General features: G+C 41.3%; 2 protein-coding genes across 5 annotated transcripts in view; one reads left to right on the top strand and one right to left on the bottom strand.

Moving 5' to 3' along the window:
- Positions 1 to 565: 565 nt before the first annotated feature.
- Positions 566 to 16346, top strand: sacs2 (sacsin molecular chaperone 2). The gene is made up of 7 exons (XM_083908662.1): positions 566 to 609; positions 1163 to 1250; positions 2399 to 2510; positions 2710 to 2856; positions 2952 to 4377; positions 4602 to 4690; positions 4778 to 16346. Exons 1-7 carry the CDS (start codon positions 581 to 583, stop codon positions 15751 to 15753), a joined length of 12867 nt encoding a protein of 4288 aa, XP_083764788.1. The 5' UTR covers positions 566 to 580; the 3' UTR covers positions 15754 to 16346.
- A 3265-nt stretch (positions 16347 to 19611) lies between these two features.
- dip2a (disco-interacting protein 2 homolog A) overlaps positions 19612 to 24460 on the bottom strand; it is a gene marked incomplete at both ends in the record, with an annotated part of 73941 nt that continues 69092 nt past the window's right edge. For 2 of the 4 annotated variants that reach the window (XM_083909049.1, XM_083909048.1), the window contains 7 exons: positions 19612 to 19864; positions 20363 to 20486; positions 21622 to 21796; positions 22370 to 22444; positions 22598 to 22655; positions 23321 to 23382; positions 24410 to 24439. In XM_083909049.1, coding sequence (XP_083765175.1) covers positions 19612 to 19864; positions 20363 to 20486; positions 21622 to 21796; positions 22370 to 22444; positions 22598 to 22655; positions 23321 to 23382; positions 24410 to 24439 — 777 coding nt within the window. The remainder of the gene's footprint in view (positions 19865 to 20362; positions 20487 to 21621; positions 21797 to 22369; positions 22445 to 22597; positions 22656 to 23320; positions 23383 to 24409; positions 24440 to 24460) is intronic. The other 2 variants (XM_083909051.1, XM_083909050.1) reach the window with 1 other exon arrangement.

Raw genomic sequence — 24460 nt, forward strand, 5'->3', positions numbered from 1 at the left:
TGGACAGTTCTCGTTTACACGTCTAGAGCCTTTTCCTTTGCTTTTGGCACAACAAAAAGTCCTGATTTCACAGGTGTTGGAAAGAAGTGTTCTGCTGTACACAATGAAAGCAGTACATTTGATAATTGTACATAATTGCAACCCATAAAAAAACACCCACTGATGACATAGTCTTATTTTGAAAGAGTGACGGCATAAGGGAACCTCAATAATGGCCTGTTGACTAATTGCAGCAGTCCAACTGTAATGCATTATGTTATATATTTATTATTTATTCTTTTATTGCTTAAGTAACTAGTGCAGTAGCCGCATCTCAGGCTTCAAGTGACTCAGCATCACATGCAGGGCGTGTTCTGGAGGATTCAGCCAGAGAACAGGGAGGATTAGTTATGAATTGGTGGTGGTGAACTGGTGTAGCAACAACAACTTCAATCAACCTTCTCCTTTTCAGAGAGATTAAAAGTAATAATCAGGTACACTGATGTTTTTATGATGTAGTCAACATGACCCGTTTGACAGGCCCAATACTAACTGCTAAACACAAAACTCTCATTTCCTTCCAGCATCTAACACAGGAAGGATGAGTCTGAAGACAAAGAAAAAAGCTCGGTGAGTTTCACCTTTGTCTAGAATGAAGCCTTTCTAGGCTGTGTGTCAAAGGATCTGTGGTTATTGATCATTCCAGCAGCATGAATGATTAGGATGCACATTGGAAACAGGCGTAACATTTCTTTAACCTTGGGTCCATGAGGACAAAACATCTAAATGCAGTATGTGCTTGCCGACTACTCATAATAATAAAATAATTGGGCGTAACCAGGTTAAAAACTAGGTAAATAGATTGACATGCCAAGTTTCCTACATATTCACACCCATTAATTTGTAGACTATCACGATCAATTGGAAGCATGCAAGCTTACTGTACCAAAATGACAACAATGATTGTTGTAACAATGTCCTCTTGGACACAAGGAGTTTAGAGGAATGTTATACCTGTTTCTATCCTGATTATTTAATGCTGCTGTGATAATTGACACTGACACTGGTCACACTGACACCAACCCTGTTCTTCTACCTCTTATTATTTTTTAAGTGGGACTAACCTTGTATTGATATACAGTTTCTGTGTCTCTAATCTCTTCACTTTAATCCTTTTGTTTAGATCGTCCTTTGGGGCGACGGCTCCGCCCTTCATTGACTATCTGAAAGAAATTCTTCGTCGATATCCAGATGGTGGACAAATTTTGAAGGTTGGTACTGAACTGGTTTATTGTTGTTCAATGTTTTATTATAATAATACAGGGCTCCAGTAGAGCTGCAACTAAAGATGACTTTCATAATTGATAAATCTGTTGATTATTTTAAAGATTAATATCAGAAAACGTGTAAAAAAAAAAATTGATTTTGAAAATTTGATGTTTGTCAAACCTGGTGATGTTCATGAATGTTTAGTTTTGTCCACAAACCAAAATGATTCAGTTTTAATGATTTCTTTGTTATGTGGAGCAAAGAAATTGAGAAGCTTATAGAAGCTTATAGAAGCCGAAACAATCAGAAATCTTGTTTTGATAATGAAAAAAGCTTCAAACCGATTAATCAATTATCAAAATAGTTGAAGATTAATTTAGTAATCGATTAATAATCGATTCCGCAAGTAATTGTTTCAGCTCTAGGCTCACATTAAAGAAAAAGAAAAACACACTCAAAGTAGCATGGCATTTCAAACGACCAGCTCAATAATCTACAGCGTTTTCTAATGAAAATGAATGCAAAAACATAAGAAAGTTCTGTATTTAAAAAAATATATAAAAATGGTGTTGATTGTGTGATTATATGGAATTCCTGGCCATTTAGTAGAGCGTATATACACTCTTAGAAATAAAAGTGCTAAGTAGAACCATATAAGGTTATTCGGCTTGTCCTCATAGGAGAACCCTTTTTGGCTCCAGGTCCTGGGTTCTACCAAGAACCCTTTTAAAACCCTTTATTCAGGAAAGGGGTTTTAAAGGGTTCTCTGGATCAGAATGGTTCTTACTGGAACCATTAGTGATACCAAGAACCCTTGAACCCAATTAATCGCTTTAAACTGTTTGTCGCTGCATTTGATTTAGTTCAGTTGTTTCGCTTCGTTTACAAAGTCAGTCGTCTTGAGTTGCTTTGTGCTAGAACGATTGAAAACCTCACAAATAATAAATAAATGAACAAAAGTTCTTTTCAGTTGCACTGGTTGATTCAGACTCTCAGTGTGGTATGAAAGTTGTATTAGTTTGTTAAGTGGTGGACAAAGGGTGGCCAGGTATTTTTGTGTTTGTTTTGGAGTGGCACCTGATTATTTTCTCTGGTCTCCAAAGCTATGTTCATGGTCATGATTTTTTTTTTTTAAATATTATTTTAACAGGAGCTGATTCAAAATGCAGATGATGCTGAAGCCACCGAAGTGGTTTTTATCCACGATGAGAGAAGCTATGGGACTCAAAGCCTGTGGACTGAAGAACTGGGAAAATACCAAGGTATGTAGAATGTTCAGCGTATATCGGATAGATAGATAGATAGATAGATAGATAGATAGATAGATAGATAGATAGATAGATAGATAGATAGATAGATAGATAGATAGATAGATAGATAGATAGATAGATAGATAGATAGATAGATAGATAGATAGATAGGGTATTTATTACTTTGCTCACCTTTTCATTTTTTGTCAAGGCCCCGCTCTCTATGCCTACAACAATGCTGCATTCACTAACGATGACTGGGAAGGAATTCAGAAGGCTGGGAGGAGTGTCAAGCGCAACGACCCAAACAAAGTCGGAAGGTTTGGAATTGGCTTCAACTCTGTCTACCACACAACAGGTAATACTCTCTACAGTTTCAGTCAAATTATTAGTCTTGATAAAGAACGTATATGGTACATTAACTCCCTGATATCTGTTTGATCTTATTTACAGACGTACCAGGTATTTTCAGTTCAGTATACCTTGGCATCATGGACCCCCAGGATAAAATATTTGAAAAGGGAGGTTTTCGGTGGTCTTTGGATGATCCAGAAGATCAAGAAACTCTGATGCAAATGCGAGATCAATTCCAACCCTTTCGAGACATAGTTTCACTTGTAAGTGAAAAAGAGTGGTCAGACATTGTCATGGAGGACCAGCACTTTGATGGCACAATTTTCCGATTCCCTTTGCGCAGCGAGGTTTCTGAAATTTCAGATAATCTGTATGATTCTGATAAGGTGGTCGAGCTCTTCGATAGCTTCATTGCAGATGCAGGCCTGAGCCTCCTGTTCCTCAAAAATGTGACTTGTGTATCACTGATTCATATCGACAAACACGGCACAGCCAACACCAGACTCAAGGTGACATCCTCTGTGACCACAGACGCTCTTTTGAAGTCAGAAGACCAGTCTGTTGTTGAGGGTTCGACAAAGTTCAAAATGATAACCCTCACCTCAGACAGCCAGAGTGAAACAAAGTGGCTTGTGACAACGTGCACCATGAAAGAAGGCAATGTAGACAAACTTGATTCACTCGCAAAAAAGTTGAGCTTTTTCCCTCAAGTTGACCTGGCATTCCCTTGTGGTGAGAAGAGAGACTGCAGTGAGAGTAGACTGAGCTGCTTTCTCCCCCTCCCAAACAATGAGTCCAACAAAACGGGCCTCCCAGTTTATGTCAACGCGTGCTTTGGTCTCACAGACAACAGACGAGAAATCAAGTGGCAAGAGGAAGACCAGAAAAATGATGAACATGCTGTATGGAACGAACTGCTGATGAAGGAAGTGCTTCCTCAGGCGTACCTCATGATCATTCAAGACGCCATCAAACTAGCCCAAAGGTCTATTTGCCCTGCGGCCATTGTGTATGACTTGTGGCCAGACATTGCCCACGTTCAACACAAGGACAAATGGTATCCCATTGCCCGGGATGTTCTTTGTCATTTATTCAAAAAGAACATGGCTGTCCTCTCTCTTGCAAGAGATGAAAGAAGATTCATCCTTCCATCAGAGGCTGTGTTCCCCTGCAATGGTCCAACAAGCCCTGAAATATTGGCCGCCATTAAACAGACTTTGGTTTCCTGTGGAGAAAATCTTGTCACATTACCAGGCCATGTTGCCAGAGCTGTAAAAGAGGGCTGTCCATACCTCAGCACCCTGAAATATGTGACTCAAGGCTTCATAAGGGACACTCTGCGCAGGAATGGCATGCATAACATCTCCAGAGATGACAGACTCTGTCTATTGGAGTACGTACTGAGTGACGGGAAATATGGAGAACTTGAGGGACTTCAGCTGCTTCCACTCAGTGATGGCTCTTTCAGATCTTTCACAGACAGACAGGAGGACACCGCTTTGATTGACAGCAATGAATTTCCAAGGTAAAATATTTTTTAACATAATATATGAGAATAGTAATGGCTGGATCTTTTAAAAAATGTAGTGACACATCATGTGTTGTCTTCTAACTGTGTTGGTCCTATTATAATGTGACAAAGGTTATGGTTGATGCAGATAATAACCCTGAAATGGCACACCTCTGACAAATGATGTAGACTGAAATGTTGTGTTGTATGACCAGTGAACACATTTATCTTTCATGCAGAGCCTTGCTACCATTCTGCAAACACCTCTTCATCTCAGATGATCTGAGTCCAGTCTGCATCGCCCGCCTGAAAGAACTGGCCAGACAAAGTATGAATACCATTGTATTTTTGACGCGTGTGTTTTTGCACTGCAACACAAAATTGAACATATATTTTCCAAATATCTTTGTTTCAGATTTATTCAAGGTCATCAACATTGATGCAGGCCGAGTGGCTGAATATACAAGGACATATTTGCCACAGGACTGGAAGGACAATAGGGCAGGGTTTGTCACCTGGGACACCCGCAACAGTCAACATCCACCTTCAGACTGGCTCCAGGGATTCTGGAAGTTTCTCAACACTCACTTCAAAGAGCTAAGTTCTTTCACTGGAATACCATTAATACCAGTCTGCTCCTCCCCGTCTGCCAGTCAGGTTGTATCACTGGCGCAATTGCAACAGAAAACCACCCTCGTTTTTCAGACAAGCAAAAAGATGAGCTTGCCAGATCAAATAGCTCAGTTGGTGAACAAAGCTGGTGGCACTGTGGTGAAAGGAAATGCGTGGCTCCAGCACATAGACCTAGACTCGTATGTGCTTTGCCCATCTCCGACGAGTGTCGTGAAAATATTGGTGAATTTAGATTCACAGCGTCTTATCAGAGAACTCAAAGCGGCCTCTCACACAGCAAGAGAAGAACTAAAAGATTATCTATCTTGTCTGAACCCGCCTACACGGTGTGAGATAGAGTTACTCTCAAAGTTGCCTCTTTTCCAAACCATGAAAGGACAGTGTTCTGCAGCTCAGTCAAAACAGGCTGTTCAACTTATGTCTGGTTTAACCGTGCCAGCAGAGCTCCCTCTGCCTGATTCAGTCGTGCGGTGTGCTACAGAGGCTGACCGCAGACTGCTACAGCTGCTTAAAGTTAATCTCTTAAACACGGCTGATGCGGCGAATCTTCTCATTGATAGCATCCAAAATGGGTCTTGCAGCAAAGGTGACATTGATAAAACCATGACTTGGATTCTACAAAATGGCAACATCCTCTTCTCTCAGAATCAAACATTGAAAAACAAATGCAAGAACTTGAGCTTCATTCAAGTGAATAAAGAGCAGAGAAAGGCCTCAAGCTTTTTTGACCCAAGAGTTCAAAGTTTTACCATCATTTTTGAGTCCGGCTTCTTCCCCCCAAACTTGTACACTGGCACATCACAAATGCTTGAAAGCCTAACAGATCTCGGTTTGCAAAATAAAGAAGCCAACGTGTCACCTAAGCATTTGTTGCATGCTGCCACACTGATTGACAAAATGCACAGGGACTCTCCATCTGAAGCTCAGAAAAGAGCTCAGGTGCTCTTAAAAATGTTGGATGCCAACAATCTACTGTCAAAGTTTTCTCATGAAGAGATCCAACAACTGAAAATGCTAAAATGGGTCCCATGTGATAAACCTGGTGAGGACAAGTCTCAGGGAAGATGTTTCTTCTGCCCAGATGAAATAAGACATTCTGTATTCAAGGACATTGTTGGACATGTCATGCCTCTTTTGGGAAATCTCAGCGAAGAAGTTAGCAACAAACTTGGGCTTAAATGCCGACCTCCTCCCGAAAAAGTATTTGAAAATTTATCAGCCTTGACATCAATGGCACAGAAAATAGATGATCCTGACACAGATGTGCATTTCAAAAGGGAGCTGCATAGCATTTACAAACACATGCAAGATCACATCTCTGAATTTGCTACGGTGAAAAACCAGAACAAAAACTGGCTGTGGAGCTACAGCCGGTTTGTTTCACCAAAGGATTTGGTTCTCGACTACCCATGCAATCTAGACCTGAGCTCTTACATTGGGAAGGTGCCAAATGAATTTCTGTCATACAAGAAGTTGCTCCAGGCTTTTAGCCTGAGAACGCTGATTTCAGATGAAGAAATTGTTGACATCCTTCATTCTATCCGGCAAAAGATTGAAGCAAGACAACAGCCTTTTGCAAGCTCCTCTGAGGTAAAGGTGTCAATAGAAATTCTTAACTGGCTGTGGAGAGAGAGGAAGAGCGTGAAGGACGACATCCCAGTGCCAGTCATCTTAGAGGGTGAACAACATACACTAAAACCTAAGACAGCAGCAGTCTTTTGTGATGTGAGCAAACATGCTTTGAAAGAGCTTGATTGCAGCCAGGAGGAAATTTACGTTGTCCACGAAGAAATCCCAAAAGCAACGGCAGAGTGGTTACGCATTCGTTTCCTCAGTACCTTCATCCTCGATCCAGAGTTGGTGGGAATAGAACAATGCGGACAATCAGAGCCAATAACAACAAGGATTAAAAACATTCTCAAAGAATATGACGAAGAAAGTGACATCTTCAAAGAGCTAATTCAAAATGCAGAAGATGCTGGGGCAGAAGCCTGTAAATTCCTGGTGGACTTCAGAGTTCACAAAGATGCTCCTGAAAGCCTCATTGATCCTGGCATGGCCCTCTGTCAGGGGCCGTGCCTTTGGGCTTATAATAATGAGCAGTTCACCGCTGACGACTGGAAAAGCATTGTTGAAGTTGGCTCTGCCTCAAAAGAAAACAAAGTGGAAAAGATTGGAAAGTTTGGACTTGGATTCAATACTGTGTATCATGTGACAGATGTTCCCTCCATCCTTAGTGGAAACAGTCTTCTCATACTCGATCCCAATGTAAGTCACCTTAAAAAGCACATCAAGCACAAAACAAATCCAGGAATCAAACTTGATCTGTCCCAGCAGCGACTTTTCAATTGGTTTCCTGGTCAGTTTGGACCATATGAACGGATTTTTGATTGCAACTTCAACAAACAAAGGTCTTCTGAACTCTATCCAGGCACTCTGATCAAACTGCCTTTCAGAACTGAAGAAGAGGCTTGCCAGTCAGAACTAAGCACAAAGGTGTATCACAAACAGAACATTGTCTCTTTTCAACAGCACTTAACTGAGAATTCACAAACTCATCTGCTTTTCCTGAAGAAAGTCAATGCCTTATCGCTTCAAAATATCGCAAACAATGGATCGACTCCACCAAGAGATGATGAAATCGAAACCGTCTTCACCGTCTCTAAAACAACTCTGAGTACAATGAAGATTCTTGAGGAAACCTTTGAGTCAAAGCAACGTCAAGCTGAGGAATCACTGATGACACTTGGTGGAAGACATAAGGTCATTGACTGCAACACAATCAATCATGTTGAAATCACCAGTCAGGAGTGTGGTGTAACTGAGGTTCAGTCTTGGCTCCTGTACAATTGCTTTGGGACACAGGAATCTTTGAAAATGGCCCTTCAAAAAAGCAAACATGCCAAGTTCTCTTTGCCCATCGGGGGGATTGCCGTTCCTTTGCAAAAGAAACCAAAAACTGGGAAACTGGCTCCATTACAAACAGATCTTGTTGGACAGGCATTTTGCTTCCTTCCTCTCTCCATTAACACGGGTCTTCCAGTTAATGTAAATGGTACATTTGCTGTAACAAGCAACCGTAAAGGCCTGTGGGAGAGTGGTGTGAAACATGACTGGAACAAAGCTCTTCTTCAGGATCCTGTAGTGATGGCATACGTGACCACACTCTTGACACTGAAGAAAATGTCTGAAGACAAGCAATTGGAAGATTACTGTTATCATACGTTTTGGCCAGATAGAGATAAAGTAAGTGACACCTTCAAGCCACTGGTTGATGCATTTTACTCTATTATTGCCCAGGAATTCCTTGGCCCGCAGCTCTTCAATGACGGAGAAAACTGGTGCTCAATTACCTCTGCCATATTCCTGCATGAGAGCATTGAAGAGGATAAAGACATGAGTGCACTTGTAGTGCAGATGTGCAAGAAATATGCAAAACCACACAACCATATTGTTTCTCTCCCTCAGTGGCTGAAGAACAACTTCAAAAAGGCAGGGCTAGAACATGTTTTACTGGAGAGAACATGGACTTGGCAGACGTTTTACCAAGAAGTAGTGTTTAACAACCTTGATACCATCGACCCTTTGAGCAGAGACGCTCTTGTGCTTCATGCCATTGACCTTCATGACGAAGAAATTGACAATCTACTGGCACATCTTCAATGCATCCCCACATCAAAGGGACACCTGCAGTACATTGACAAACTTGTGAATCCATCAGGGAGAGTTGCCTGTCTTTTTGAACCAGAAGAGAGACGCTTGCTTGGGGGAACAGTGGATGACTTTTGCTCCCCCAAAAGGATTCAGCGCTTGTTGGAACTTGGAATGACAAGTGATTTTCTGCCATTGGAAGACATCGCAGAAAAAGCAGACACAATCACCCAAACATGGAGCACTGACAGGACAAAGGCATTTGAGAAGCTGAAATGCCTCCTGGACCTTATGAAACTTCACATACATGATGAAGACTCCAGCCACTGGGAAAGGCTGAAGGAGACGGAATTCATGCCAGCATTTTCGCCTGCTGATGCGACAGTGGAACAAATTGTTACACTTAAAAAACCCACTGATATTTTCAGTGACAAGTGCCCCCTGCTTGTGAACATGACACAACCTGTGCTGGACAACAGCATCCTGAAAATTCACAACACAGATCCACTCCTCCAAATCTTAGGAATCAACGACAGTCCAGGGCCTGAAACAGTCCTCCAGCAGCTGCAAGAAGCATGTAAGCAATCTCAATCCATTGACAAAACTATGCTTCACAAAATTGCATATGAATGCTATAACTTTCTAAACGAGTGGCTCCGCAACTCTGGAGATGCAACTTATATTTCAGAAATGGCAAATTCATTCCCTTTCATTCTAGTTGGCAGTACATTTATAAATGTGAACTGTGTTGCCAAAAATGAGCAATTTGAAGCAAAACCATACCTCCACGTACTTCCACCTGCATTCAGAAATTTCCAAGAGCTGTGGGAAATTGTAGGTGTTGAACATTATTTCACAGTCAGTCAGTGCATAACTGTGCTCCAAGAGTTGCACAGTAAACATGGAAACAAGGCCCTGCCTAAGCATGAGCTATCAATGTGCCTCACCATTTTAACCAAAGGGATATTTGAGGCAGAAGAGAAAACAAGTGACTGTCTGATACCCAATGAACATGGCATTTTACAACCTGCAAGCGAGTTGTGTTACAATGACAGCCCATGGATGCCTTTGGCTACTGGTGTCACATTATGTCACACAAATATTCCACGTAATATGGCTTGCCACTTTGGAACAAAAACAACTCGCCATCATACACTGCAAAACCACGTAGCTGAGAACATCGCTCCATTTGCGTTTCAGTTTGAACAACATGAGCAACTGACGGTTCGGATCAAAAACATCATTTCGTCCTATCCATCAAAGAAGGATATCCTGAAAGAATTGATCCAAAATGCAGATGATGCAGAGGCAACAGAAATCCACTTTGTTTGGGACAAACGGCAGCATGGCAGAGAAAAAACATTTGGGAAGAAATGGAACCATCTGCAGGGTCCAGCACTGTGTGTGTTCAACAACAAAGTGTTTTCTGATACTGACCTGGCTGGCATTCAGCATCTGGGGGAAGGAGGAAAGCACAACATTCCAGGAAAAACGGGGAAATATGGTGTTGGATTTAACTCTGTTTACCATTTGACCGACTGCCCCTCAATCCTGACTGGAGATAAACTTCTGTGCATTTCTGACCCCAATCACAAGTACATTGAAAGCCCTTCAGACAAATCACCAGCTGGGATTGGCTATAAACTAGCTGATGAATTCAAGAGCATGTATATGGATGTCTACAAATCTTTTCTTCCAGAGAACTTTTCTCTTAAAGATGGCACCATGTTCAGATTACCTCTGAGGACTGGTGCAATGGCAAACAAGTCTAAAATAACAAACCAGGGAGTTACTGATGATGACATGAATACACTGTGTTCAGCCCTCTCTGAAGATCCAGAAGGATTAATTCTGTTTCTGAAAAACATCTGCAAAATACAAGTCCATGAAATCACTCACCAATCAGGACAACTGAAAACCATCTTTACGGTTGAAAAAAGTGTTCCAGAGTCAAGCAGAGAAAAAAAGGATGCTTTTGTCAGACTTCAACAAAAAGCACTGCAATCTGACAAACCAGCCACACCACAGAAGGTCATTTATGGAACCATGATTTCAACCTCAGATAACAAGCAAAGCAAATGGATCATTGCAGAACAGATTGGCTGTGATGGAGGGGACATATCAGCATCAGACAAACTCCCTCAAGCAGCAATAGCAGCGTATGTGCCTTCAAAGCACATAAGCTCAAAGGATTTTAAAGGAGAAGCTTTTTGTTCACTTCCTTTGCCCGGGGAAACTGGACTACCAGTGCATGTCAATGCAAACTTTGAGGTAGATTCTTCCAGGAGAAACCTTTGGAAAGAAGATGGAAACAGTCTAAAATCTAACTGGAATGAATCATTGAAACAGAGGCTAATTGCTCCACTCTATGCAGATCTCCTTCATTTCATCAGTTCTTCCATCCCAAAGACAAAGGTCCCTACCTTTAAAATTGAGACATGCTTCAATCAATCGTACTTGTGTTTTTGGCCAACTGTGTCCAAGGATGTTACTCAGGATTGGCATGAAATGATACATGAGGTATACAGATCCATCAAGGAAAGAGGCCTCAATGTGATTCCAGTGATGAGGACTTCAACTCGCACTATTATCCGTCCATCCATCAGTCCTCTACCACACTCAAATGTCAATGTCAAATATCTGCAAATTAAAGAATGCTCTTTTGACTGGTGTGACATCACAGAAACTGAGTCAACAAAGGCACTGTACCTGACACACTATGAGATCAGTCCCATTTTGGAAGACCTTGGAATGAAATTGGTTCCATATTCCACTAAAATGCAAGAAATTTGGAAGAGTTTTAAAAGTGCTGGCATTGAATTGAAAGAGGTTAATTATTCAACTGTACGGACTTTCCTGAAAGAAAAACCTCTCAATGACCCAACTCAGACGATGGAAGCATTACCTCTGCCCATAACTTCCACTCTGATCAGAGATAAGACAAGATGCACAACCCTCCTGAAATACTGCCTGAGAGATTTAACCACAAAAAAGGTCACAGAGGAGAACTGCACTTTACTTGATGGACTTCCACTTCTTCTCACAAGAGACGGAGTTTTAGGAGTGTTTGACTCCAAGTCTCCCAAGCTGATTTCAAAATATGACGACCTGTTCCATGGCAACATGGACCAATTTGCAGATTTTAAGACCAACGAAGAATGCATGGGCACTCTAAAAAATTTCACACTTGTCAAAGATCTGACGGTTTCCTGTGCAGCAGAATATCTGAAGCCATTAATTCAGCAACATCTTGAAAGCTGTGAAGTTGATTCAGAAAGTGGTCTCTATGTCCCAAATGAGACAATGTTGAAGTGGTTGAATTCACTGTGGAAGTTCATAACAAGTCAAATTAAATCCCCGCTGTCCAGTAATGACAAACAAACGCTGACATTCAGTGATGTGAGGAAGACTTTCAATGACTGCTACATTTTACCTGTTGTGTGTCCAAGGCTCAACAACAAGCCCTTGCTGCAAAGAATGAAGGACATGCCAGGTGTGATACAGTTTGCCTCAGACAAGAACATATCAGGAACCCTCTTCAAACTTGGTTTCATGAAGCTCAACAGTAAATTCTTTGACGAGGCACATGTGAATCGAGAGATAACTTTAATTCTAAACCCTGAACTTCTGGATGTGAATGATAAAACCGCTGTGCTCAATCAGGTTTACAACATAAAACACTCAGAGTTTGCTCAGCTTTCCAATGATGACAAACGAGAGCTTCAGAACGTTCTGCAGTCAGGAATATCCAAGGCAGAAGACAAACAAGACTATCAGACAAAGTTCAAGTCCCTGCCCTTATTTGAAACAATAAGTGGTGAAAGAGTGAGGATTGATGGACCTGAAACAGTATATGTCCTCCATAGCTCTTTTCTGTGGAGTTATCCAGATTTGCTCAACCACAACAAAAGCAACACCATTTTTCTCAAAAGTACCATCGACAACCTAAGTCTGTCAGAATCTCTGAAGATCAAAAAAATGACTGATTTGGAGTATTTAATGACGTTCATTCTGCCCATCGCACATGGACTCACAGAAATGCAGATGCGCCAATGCTTCAAACTCTTACTGTCACTTCAAATGCATTTACTTTTAAATCAGCAGTACAAGGAAACCATCGTCTCCTCCTTGAAGACAGTGAAATGGATTCGCAATTCCCAAGGCAGATTAGAGACGGCATCATACTACTATGACAAAAGCATCAAGCTGTATGAGAAAATGTTGCCCCAAGAGAGATTTGTGCCGGGGAGCTTTTGGACGGAGTTTGGTGAATCAAAAAGGGAAGCACAAAAGCTGCTCAGAGAACTCGGAATGAAGCATGACGTGTCAAACAACGATATTAAAGAATTTGCACAACAGTTGGAATCAGAAGCAAAAAGAGATGGTCCGCTTCAAGATCTCAAAGAGAAGTCACTGCTGCTGTTCACAACAGTAATAAACATTGTAAATAAGGTGATCCATGACAACAAGAAGAAAGGAGTAAATCAAATGCTACTGATGAGCATAGCTGACATCAACTTCCTTTTCCCTGTGGAGATTAGAAAAGAACTGTGCGACTATCACCCGCCATTTGCCGACAAGAGAACGACAGTTAAAATCAGAGGCTCTCTGATGGACGTTAACAAAAAGCACCAAGAACTGATTTGGTCTTCAATGCCAATTATCAGCATACCAGGTTGTCCATCCCAGGAGCTGCTACAGATGATGAAAAATGCAGGTGCTCATGATCAGCCGCCCACACAGTCTGTAACTGCTAACATGAGCAACATCTGTCATTCTCACTGTAAAACTGAACAGTCGATTGAAACCCGAGCTCAGGTGTTTCGCAGTTCCTTTGCTTACCTGCAAGCTCATGAGTTTAAAGCACAGCCACTGGCAGGACTTCCTGTTGTGTTGGTTGAAAAAGACAAAAAACTTGTGAGGGCTGAGGATACGTCTTTTTTACTTGACTTTGACCTTGATTTCAGACCCTATTTGTACAAAATACCTCCACAGGATGTCATGTATCAAGATGTCCTTCTGAAAATCGGTGTAAAGCAGTATCCTACTGCAACACAATATTGTAACGTGTTGGCATCTGTGTATGCTGAGACATGTGACCAACAACAATTACACCCAAATCAAATGAAAACTGTGAGACGTGCTGTTCACCAGCTGTTTTGGTTAATTGAAGATCAAAAAGATAAATCCCCTGCCAATGATGTGAAGTCCTTGCATCTACTTGCAGTAGATGGTAAGCTACACCCATCCTGCACATTATACTACAACGACACTGTGCTTGAGGCCCAAAGACTGGAAGAAGCACTGAAAAAAGAGTTATTGTTGCTTGAGAATCTCAGGAGTTGTCATTTGGGGATGGACCCCTATCGACATCATCGGTTGCTGAAAATGTTGCCTCCTGCAGTTCAACCACAAATGCTGTCTCAGTTCACTGAGGAGAAATTAGTGGAAGTAAACATGCAGCTTTGCGAGCTGGAGACAGACTGTGAATTCAGTGGCTGGTTTGAGAAACATCTGTCATCATCGGCATTCCAGCATGGATTAATTTGTCTCATTAGACATCAGTCTCACGGAGAAACAACACACGAAGATGCTGCTGTCATGTGCGAGAAGACGTTTGGCAGTATTCAGATTGTGTGCTGCACAAACCTGGAGACAAAGCTTTACCTGAACAATCAGCCACTTGATACAACAAGCACTGAAACTGATGTTTTTGTCCAGAAGGAGCAACAAGGCTGCGTATTTTACTTGAAACACAATGATGACATGACTTTTAAGGTTATAAGTGAAGTCAATATGACATTGACAAAGGAGATCATGGCTCTTTTAGGCAGCAACATCGCGCCAACTCACCTCCCAGTCCTTGGACAACTTCTTGTGTGTGAAAGTCTGCAGGATGTTCTGAAAACTCTGGCTAGGAATGGGATTCAAGACAGTGGTGAAGCTAAAAGCCACAATCTAGAACCACCAGCCCCTGGGACAGAGATACCAGAAGAATTGCATGATTGGCTAGACGTGGACATCTTCAATAACTTTGAAGAGGGGGAATATGTTGGCTACAATGTTAACCCCAACATGTATATTTATGCAGTCATTGTTGAAGAACTGCTGGGCAACTCTGGACAATATTCACACAGATACAGAGTAGATGTTGGAGAAGATGAGCCAATTGAAGTCAGCTGTGTTGACCTGTACAAGTTTGAACGAGAAAAGAAATCAAAACCCAGGAGGACTTCCACATTTGCGGAAAATAAATGCAGGGCGTTGGAGCCATTTGCGGGAGCTGTGCCGCACAATCATCAATCATCGACTTCAAGTTCCTCATCTACAAGACCCTTACCAGCCTCTCTTGAGGAAGCTAAAAGGGAGATCGACGAATGTTTGGCACAGATATGGACTCTTCCAGAAAAGGAGAGGGAAAAAGCCATCAGGCGCCTGTACCTCAGGTGGCATCCTGACAAAAACCTTGACTCTCAAGATCTCGCCACTGAGGCATGCAAATATATTCAGAATAAAAATGAGGAGTTTCTCCGCAAAGGTACGGGCTTCTCCTCGTCCCATTCACATGGAAACACAGATTTCAGAGACTTCTACCAGCAATGGAATCAAGAGGCCAGGCGAAGTAGAAGTAGTCGCGAGAGATTCTCCAGATCGTCCGGTTCCTACAACTTTTGGAGCCATAATGACGATATCCCAAGGCCAAACAAAGAGGAGGCTCAGCGCTGGTGCAGACAGGCTCGCTGTGACCTCAGAGCGGCTCAAAAGGACACCGGTGGAGGAAGCACGGAATGGTGTCTGTTCAAAGTCCATCAAGCCGTGGAGAAGTCTCTCATCGCCGCAGAGTACAAGCGAAACGGCAAACAGCCCAACATCAGCTCCATTACGGCCCTCGCCGCACGAGTTTCCCTTTACAACCTCCGGCTGAGAGTTCTGCCGGATATCGTGCAAAACTTGAAGATGCTGGGAGTGGACTCCAAAAAGACGCAGTATCCAAACTGCCATCCATATCCCCGTATTCCAAATGAACAGTTCCCAACGGAGAACGAACAGCGAGCTCTAACCAAAGCCTCTGAGCTTCTCGCTGTTGTGGAGGCATATGTGAATTAGAGAGTCAAGAAACATGTCATGCAGACAGTTTGAGTCTGGGGGTTTATGTAACGACTGAAAATCCCTGAAAAGAAACTTAGTGAGGACCAATCTAATCACCATACTATTAAAATATAAACATTTGAATAACTGTATGACCTTTTTTATATATATCATTTGCTATACTTTTCAACTACTCACTTATTATCTGTGCAATTCTTTGATAAAGTTATTTGATGCATTTAGTGATCATATACTCTGAGGACCAGTATAATACAAAGCATCGACTCACCAATACGATGCAGTAATAATTGTTGGGACTGTTATGAACTTTTTTTTTTGTTGTTGTTCCATTAATGAAAACACAGTGCAACTGTACAACTTAATGTTTCGACTCACTTTTAAGTACTTACTGAGGACCAATATCCATTCATCACTGTGTGCATTTTTTTGCCAGTACTGTAAATAGTCATAAAAGACTACTCCTACTCGTAATCAATGGACAATTTTGTTATGAAAATGCAAATATATGAAAAAAAAGAATTAGTACAACTGTTCACATTTATGTTCTTCTAGCATTAAAGTTCTGATTAAGAAGAAATATTAATTACTCATTGCCTGCTCATCATGTAATTGTTTTCATGAAAATGCAAATATAAACAGTTCAACTGTATTTGGTCAGTACTTTTTTTTCTTACAGATTTATTACTGCTTTTTTTTTTTCTTCAAATATGACAATGATGTTCAATAAAGGTTAAAGGCACTAATATTCCTGTTCTGTGTTTTTAAATGCTTAGCATACACTGCATAAACCATATACTATTTCATAGAAGTATAAGTGAGGCATTTGATGTTGATAAGACTAAACATGATATTATAATAATAATGATAATCGTGCACAGTATTCTTGTTCAATATTTTTTCAATTCTCAGCAGTACGAGTCATATGGCGTCACTAAAAGCTGCAGTTACCATCATGGATCATGGACACCCTTTTCAGATTAACGTCCCCCCACTTTGGTACCTCTTAAACTGGTGTGAACGCGGGCTCGTTCGCCAGAAAGTACCAAGGTTCTGAGGCTCCAGAACGGCACCAGAACCAGAACGGCGTCTGTCTGAAAGCACTATAGGGGACACAAAAACAAAACCGCTGCTTTACTGAGAAACACAGAGAACATCATGTCCAATCGGCATCGTGTCTTACGCACTACAGCTTTAAGATTGTAGCCGAAAGAAAAGAAAACAGATGAGATAACCTCAGTCGCCACATGAGACAAACATTTCAAGTTAAAAGGTTTTTGTTTTTTTTATTCATTAAGAAATCATGTTGTGAAAAATAATGACAACTAACCATACTGTATATCGGACAAATGTTAACGACGTAAGTTTGCTTCAGAACATAATCCGTCTTCTCCTCGAGCTCCACGTGTGCTTTGTCTCACCGCCGCTGTCCCACACTTTAAAAAATATCAGCTCAATGTCCACACGTGAGAATCCATCCCAGATAATTCTTTGTTTGCTCCCGGGGAGGAGAAGACGACGTAAGCGCCAGATTCAGTCTTTGCATTATACTTTCGGTCATCTTCTCCACCTATTAATAATTTACACAAAAATACCTGTACATACTTACAGCAGGCTGACGCCTGGAACTGAAGGGATGTAGAAAACAAAATAATAAAGAAGAAAGAATGGAAACACAGCGGAGCGATGACGAGATGGGACGCCACGACGTCACGACACGAGGCTCGTGAGATCGTTCTGCATCAAACCTTAGAACAACTGCAAAGCCTTTGGCTGTAGAAACACTGAACTCCACTGATGAGAGGGGACAGACATTATTAAAAATATTTCACGGAGCAAGTGTGTGTCTTTCTGACGGATCAAGTCTATTCATCAAGAGCATTTTTACATTTAGCACACGAAACCTCCTTCTGCATATTCCTCCCCTGTCCAGCCGCTGGTAAAACTTCACAAAACTGAGTTGAGCAGGAGCCGAGACGCGGAGAGAGGCATCTGAAAAGACATTTAAGGCTTGATTCTTATCATCTTATCTGGCACGCTGCTTACTGTAAGCAACAATTCTACTCCCCTCTTTATTTATCGTGGCCCTTGAAAGGTTGGTGCTTTACCGTTTGTCTGCGGCCAACTTTCACATCGCTCATATTGCATTTTGGTCAGAAGAAAAACAATAACGGTATCGCACACACACACGAAGAAATGAATGATTTTGTCTGAACACAAGGTTATTTTTTTTTTGTTACTACAAACTAAAGCACTGCTGCTGCTGGAGTGAGCCACAAAGAACGCTAATTATTGCCCCCCCTTTACCCCTCCCCCCCCTCCAACACCACTGCTCTGTGCTTTTGCACTGAGATGATCTGGAACACAAAAAAAAGTCACCGTTAATATTAGGATGTGGCCACAAGTGACACATGTCGTGACTGTGGTGCTGGTGGGGTAGAATTTTGAAAAATGACGCTCCTCCGGGAACATGAACAGCTGAGATAGAAACAGGGTTTGGTTACTGGCATTAGTCCTGTTCTATGGCACAAGTGGATGGCAAAGGAACATTAACAGTCATTATTTTCTTCCAGACTGATTTACATCAAATAAGTTAATGGCACAGTGTACAATTTTACCACGGAACATTAAGGCCAAACTGAAGAGAATAATTTTTTTTAAATCTTTTGTGAATAAATGTAAAATAAATGTAATCTTTCATTAATAAATTTCTCGTAATATTACAAGAAAAAAAGTCATAATTTTACATGAATGATGTTGAATTTTACAAGAAAAGGTTGTTATATTAAGTCATACTTTTACAAGAATAAAGTCATAATTTTACAGGAATAAAGTCATAATTTTATGAGAATAAAGTCATAATATTACAAGAAATATATATCTAATGTATTATTATTATTATTATTATTATTAAATAGCAATAGAGCACAGATGTAACCAGCGTTATCCTTGCAGCCATTTCCTCCTCCACAAAGAGATGATTTTCTCCTGTGTCTGTGTGATTCTTTCTTCCAAACAGACTCAGTTTCTTTCACAATCTTTTTAAAGTCCTAATGCTAAACATAACCTGGTGCTGATGTGACTAAATATGACTTTATTTGTGAAGCCCAAATCAAAATGTAACGTCAGGAAAATGCGCCGCATTTCTCATCTTGATGCAGGTTGCAGCTGATCATCTGAGACTTTGCTTGAATAATAATAATGATTTTTTTTTCTCATAATATTACAACTTTATTCTCAAAAGATTACAATTTTATTCTCCCAATATTACGACTTTATTGTTGAAAGATTACAACTTTATTCTCATAATATTACGACTTTATTCTCAAAAGATTTTGATTTTATTCTCATAATATTACGACTTTATTCTCATAATATTACGACTTTATACTTGAAAGATCACAACTTTATTCTCATAAGATTACAACTTTATTCCCACAATATTACTGCTACTATAAAATAACTCTTCAGTGAGACCCAATACTCTGTCGTACAATTTAAATCTTAACAACCTGGTTAATTTCTGTCAGATGTTGTGGATTTAGGGAGGAACACGACCAAAACTCACTTTGACAAAAACGCCAAATGCCCTTTAAAAGACTATTTGTTGTGAGGGGGGAAGAGAAAAAAAAAAAGAATCAGAGAAACAAATAGTGTGACTTTTTTTGTCTTTTGTCTCTTTCATACTGCATTTCTCCTCTGTGAGCAGACACTAGAGGGCAGTGTGCTCTCTTCTCACAGAAACCATTCAGATGTGCGGCCCGGTCGACCGTTACAAGCGCCATATTTGTTTTTCGCCGCGCGGTCTCTGTCGTGTGAAAAGCCACAGGCAGGTGTCGCTCTCCAGCAGCCAGACCCTCACATGTTGTAAGCCACATATATGGGGTCCAGCTGGTCGGCGAGGAATCCGTCTCTGAGGTGCATGCGTTGCTTCTCCCCTCTGGAGTTTATGGGAATGACGCCGGGGTCGACCACCACCACCACCCCCACGATGAGGTAGTGCTCCTCCAGGACCACGTTGGTGACCAGAGCCACCAGGTCCAGAGCTTCCTGCTCAGAGCCTTCCAGCTCCACTACCACCACAAGGAGGTTAGTCCACGTGAACACCGCACTGACGGGAGGTAGTGGTGACGGACGCAGAAAGGTGACAAAAAACAGGGAGGGGGGACGGAAATGTTATGAGAATTAAGAATTCATGGACATACAGTGCTTAACAAATGTATTAGACCAGATGGGAATATTAGAAATATTTTAAAAATCTTTCAAAAACTCATCTTTTTATACCCGGAAAAAAAAAATTCTGTCCAGGAATGCGAGTAAATAACTATAATTTGACATCTTAATCAAGAAATAATAATATGCTTTACTAACGGTGCATTCTAAAATTCATGGATAACCATTATAATTATATTTTAGCATTAAAATATAATTTCGGCTAAAGAGCTCCTGCACGCTGGTGTATGAAAAATGATTCTGATAATTGCGGCTGTGATGTGTGGTCTAATCTATTTTAATCGACACGCGCCGCACATCAATCACAACAATAATGAACAAATAAAACTGAAACTGTAATTACGTAGTGATATAGTACTGATGTAAATGTCCTCACCACTCTGCTATGCTCTTATGAGACCGGATAACGGACGTCTCGATGTCAATGGGGTGATACCTCATCCCCCTCAGCTCCAGGGTCTCATCAAGAGAGCCGACCACATAGAGGGCATCATGGCGCTCTAACACACACAAACAGAGTCAGAGATTTGTCAGTTTATATTTAATCAGGCAAAGAAAAACAACTTTTTTGTAATACCAGTGCAACAAGATAGAGCTAAACACTCACTAATTCACTGTGACAGCTTCTGATAATGAATTTTCTCCATCTCCAGCTTTGATATTGGTCTCAAAACTATTATAAACTTTTGTGTTGTTGTTGATTATTGCAAAAACTACATGATTTTCAAATATATGAAAAAAAAAAAAAGTCTAAAAAAGTAGCTTATTTACTATTCAATTGACATAATACACCTTGATTACTAGTTACGTAAGAGAAAGAGAGAGTTCAGCGTGATTTTATGCTATATTCTTTTTGTTTAACGGATTACATGAATATACTTTGAATATTAGGTTTATTTCGAAAATGGACTAATTTTTGGGGTTGACAGCTGATCTGCATATCGCAGGTTGGCCTATCTCCTCTTCGCCATCTCTACTGATTATTTATGTTGTCCATGTTTGTGGCGGGAGTGGGACACTGTGATCTGTGAATCTGAGTGACAGTTGCTGTATGTCAGGGACGTGGAGCGGACGGAGTGGACGTGTGAGAGCAGAGAGGTTTGCGGCGTTCAAGTGTCGCCTTTTGAATTGGTTTAAGTTTAAATTTACACAAACGCATCTGTCAAATTGGGAGGTAAAAAAAACAGAAGCCGACCCGAATCCGAGGTAATGATGGAGTACTCGGGCCCCTTGGGCCTTGGGTTCCATCGCAGGGCTCTACAACAAGCACCTGCTAGGGTCACATACGACCTCCCTTCAGTCTGCCTCACTTTGTGCCTTTTCGCGGCCATTTTATGTCCGATCAACAGGACTAAATGTCATAAACGTTCATTAAAGATAACAGCCAGACTGTGGAAAGTCCGGGTGTATAACAAACGTGTCTGCGAACATGAAATTGGCGACATACAGAGACAGGCACGCATGCATCAACCCAAGTGAGGGTTGTGAGGGAGAGCACACCTGTCTCCGCTGACCGCAGACGCTAAAACTGTCAAATCTCATCCGTCATGAATCAGATATGACTCATGTTTGAACAATGTGCCTGGTTATCTGAATGTAGCCGATGAAAAAAGAACAAGAAGTGGTGATTCTCACCTCCGCTGGCGTCGGTGAGCTCAGTGCGCCGCAGGAAGCCCAGGTAGCCCGTCCTCGCCCACACCGTCTGAGTGTCACCGAAGCTGAGTTTGGTGCTGAAGTGGTCGGCGTGCAGCGCCTCCTCCCCGTAAACCGTGTAGTAGCCTGTGGCATTGTGAGGACTGCTCACCCAGACCTATGACACAGACCAGTGACCAGTGTTTATTATTTGCACAAGCAAAGCAAGGACTAATGAAATTCTCACAGTACAATTCTTGCACAAAGTGTAGAAAATTGTGGTTTCAGTGCAGCAAAATGCAGCAGCAAGAAGGGTGTTTCAGTCACTTAATCTAGATGTTCTCTTATATTTGCTTAATCTGTTTCCATTGCATTTACTGTACCTTTTATTGATATGCCAACTTGTCCACCTCCCTCAAGGAATGCTAGGCTAATAAAGACATTTTCTAAATTGTCTGTGTTTCCGCTCCGGTGTATTTGTGTCAAAACTGCATATAAAACCAGGCTGATGGAAACACACCTGTTTTCATGCCTAAAGTGTAATTAAACATTTGCATTAATGACTAATGGAGGAGGTGTACCTGTAAAAAAATTACCAGTGAGTAAATGTAAGCTGACATTTTAAAGACATAAGACACGTAACTGCTCTTTCTTAGGGCTGCGGTGTAACCATTGTAACTGTGCTTTAAGATGTCTGAAGCAGATGTTAAGAAGACGCCATGTTGTCCACAAAGATTTTGTGACGACTTACTTCTCCTAGATGGGAGTCTCCCAAGGGTCCTTTGGTCTCCGTGTTTGCGATGATCACTTTAACTCCTGGAAGGATCTGCAACAGCAGAGAGAGCAGTTTAAAAGAGAAGAGCAACCCTTTTTGCAGCATTGAAGGAGAATGTGACACCTATACACTTTCACAACTACATTTTTAAACATAGAAAAGGGTGAAAAGTGACTGAATTCCCAGGTTTACGTGACGCTGTACCTTTCCAGACTCCATTAATGGTAAGCTGTGTGGTGACCCTCGCTCCACCAGGCGAACTCTGAAATCAAGGTTTATTTTTAATTTTCATTCAACAACAATACAATGTATGCAACAATGGACTTAGATTACAAACATTAAAAATAATAATAAAGTCAGACCTTTGGTTGGCTAAATAAATTGAATTAGAAAAATATAATAACCATAATAAATTAAAACAAAGTGACAACAGACAACTTAAAAGCACAAAAAAACTGTCTGCAACTGGGCATCCCACCCCTCCAAACTCTTTAAAAATGGCCTCCATGTGGAGTAGAACTTGGACATAGATCCTCTCCTGGCGTATCTAATTTTTTCTACTCCATTTTCACTACATTTATATGTTAACAAACAAAGTACGGACAGAACTGTAGAAAACTGCATTCAAGTAATTAAAAAAAGAAGAAGAAGAATTGCATGTTCTCCCCATGTGTGGGTGGGTTTTCTCCTGGTTCTCCGGTTTCCTCCCACAGTCCAAAAACATGCAGATTTGAGGATTAGGTAAATTGAACACCTTGTGATGGACTGGTGACCTGTCCAGGGTGTGACCCCACCTATCACCCTATGTCAGCTGAGATTGACACAGCACCCCCCCCCCATGATGTGGAGAATAAAGCGGTAGAAAATGGACAGATGGATGGAAGACACAATCACACGTGGTGTTAGCGTTGCAGTAGCGTTCCTCACCTGTCATGACGAAGAGCTCTCATGTCCACATAAACAGTGGTGGGGTCAGGTCCAGCCGTGCCCTGGTGAGAAAAACAAAACATGACATTAGTCAGTGTCAGACACTCTGGCATTTAATAGATGCTGCATGTTTTCAAAGTGGAGGGGAGGTGGAAGCTGCTTATGACACAACTGTTGACAAAGCGGGGGTGGGGGGTAGGGCGGCAGCCAGAAGCCAACCAGCTACACTACCATAGTTGGAGCCTTGGCAAAACTCAACCATGTAGACACAGACACTGTAATAATGACCTGCAGATTTAAATTCACTCGTTGTAATGCTCTTTTAGCTATTGTTTCTTTATTCATTTCCTTCAAATTATGCATCTTACGTAAGAAAAAGGGCACAGAAATATCAGAAAAGTTCAAACCTGAGCTTAATTTGTTTCATTTAAATATCTATTACACTGAGACATGGCAAACCTCTAATTGGCCCATTTCTCATGGACCGATTCGGGTCGACAGATATCGATTCCCTCTGCTTTAGGAATTTTGTCATCATTAATGCTGTAAGCCCACTCACAACAAATTTTACATTGTGTTTTTTTTCCTTTTTTCTGTTATTGCTCCTTTGCCTTGTCTATAGCAGAGCATAAGCCAGTAATGAGTCGCTGTATGCGGGCACATCAAGCCAAGCTGAGGTTTCAGCAGCAGAGAATGTTTTGAAAAACGTCGACGAAACTCAATCCAAAGATTAGTCTTTGCCACAACACAGAAGCTGGCAGTCTGGTCAATCACTACTGCCAACAACACAATGACAAAACTGTGTGGAGTATTCTTTCATGAGTTTGATTCCAAAGAGGCAAATTTGAAGGGGGACAACTGTAGGAGAATTAAACTACTATATCTTATTTTGATTTTTCCATCTTTACAGCACAGCTCATGATGCTAGCTCATGATAGAATGTACTGCAATAGCATGAGGCTTAAGCTGGTCTGGAAAAGAATAAAATGTCACTGAAATTACGGTTAAGCATGTTCAAACATCATGCAAGACACGCACACACACACACGGTAGCGCAATGAGCAAATGGCCACTCTTTTCCCACAGTACCTGCTCAGCCAGTTTCCCTAACCTGTTGGGCTGACAGGACAGGGCAGGAAA

The sequence above is a fragment of the Microchirus variegatus genome, assembly GCF_963457635.1.
Source record: "Microchirus variegatus genome assembly, chromosome: 22".
Taxonomy (NCBI): Eukaryota; Metazoa; Chordata; class Actinopteri; order Pleuronectiformes; family Soleidae; genus Microchirus; species Microchirus variegatus.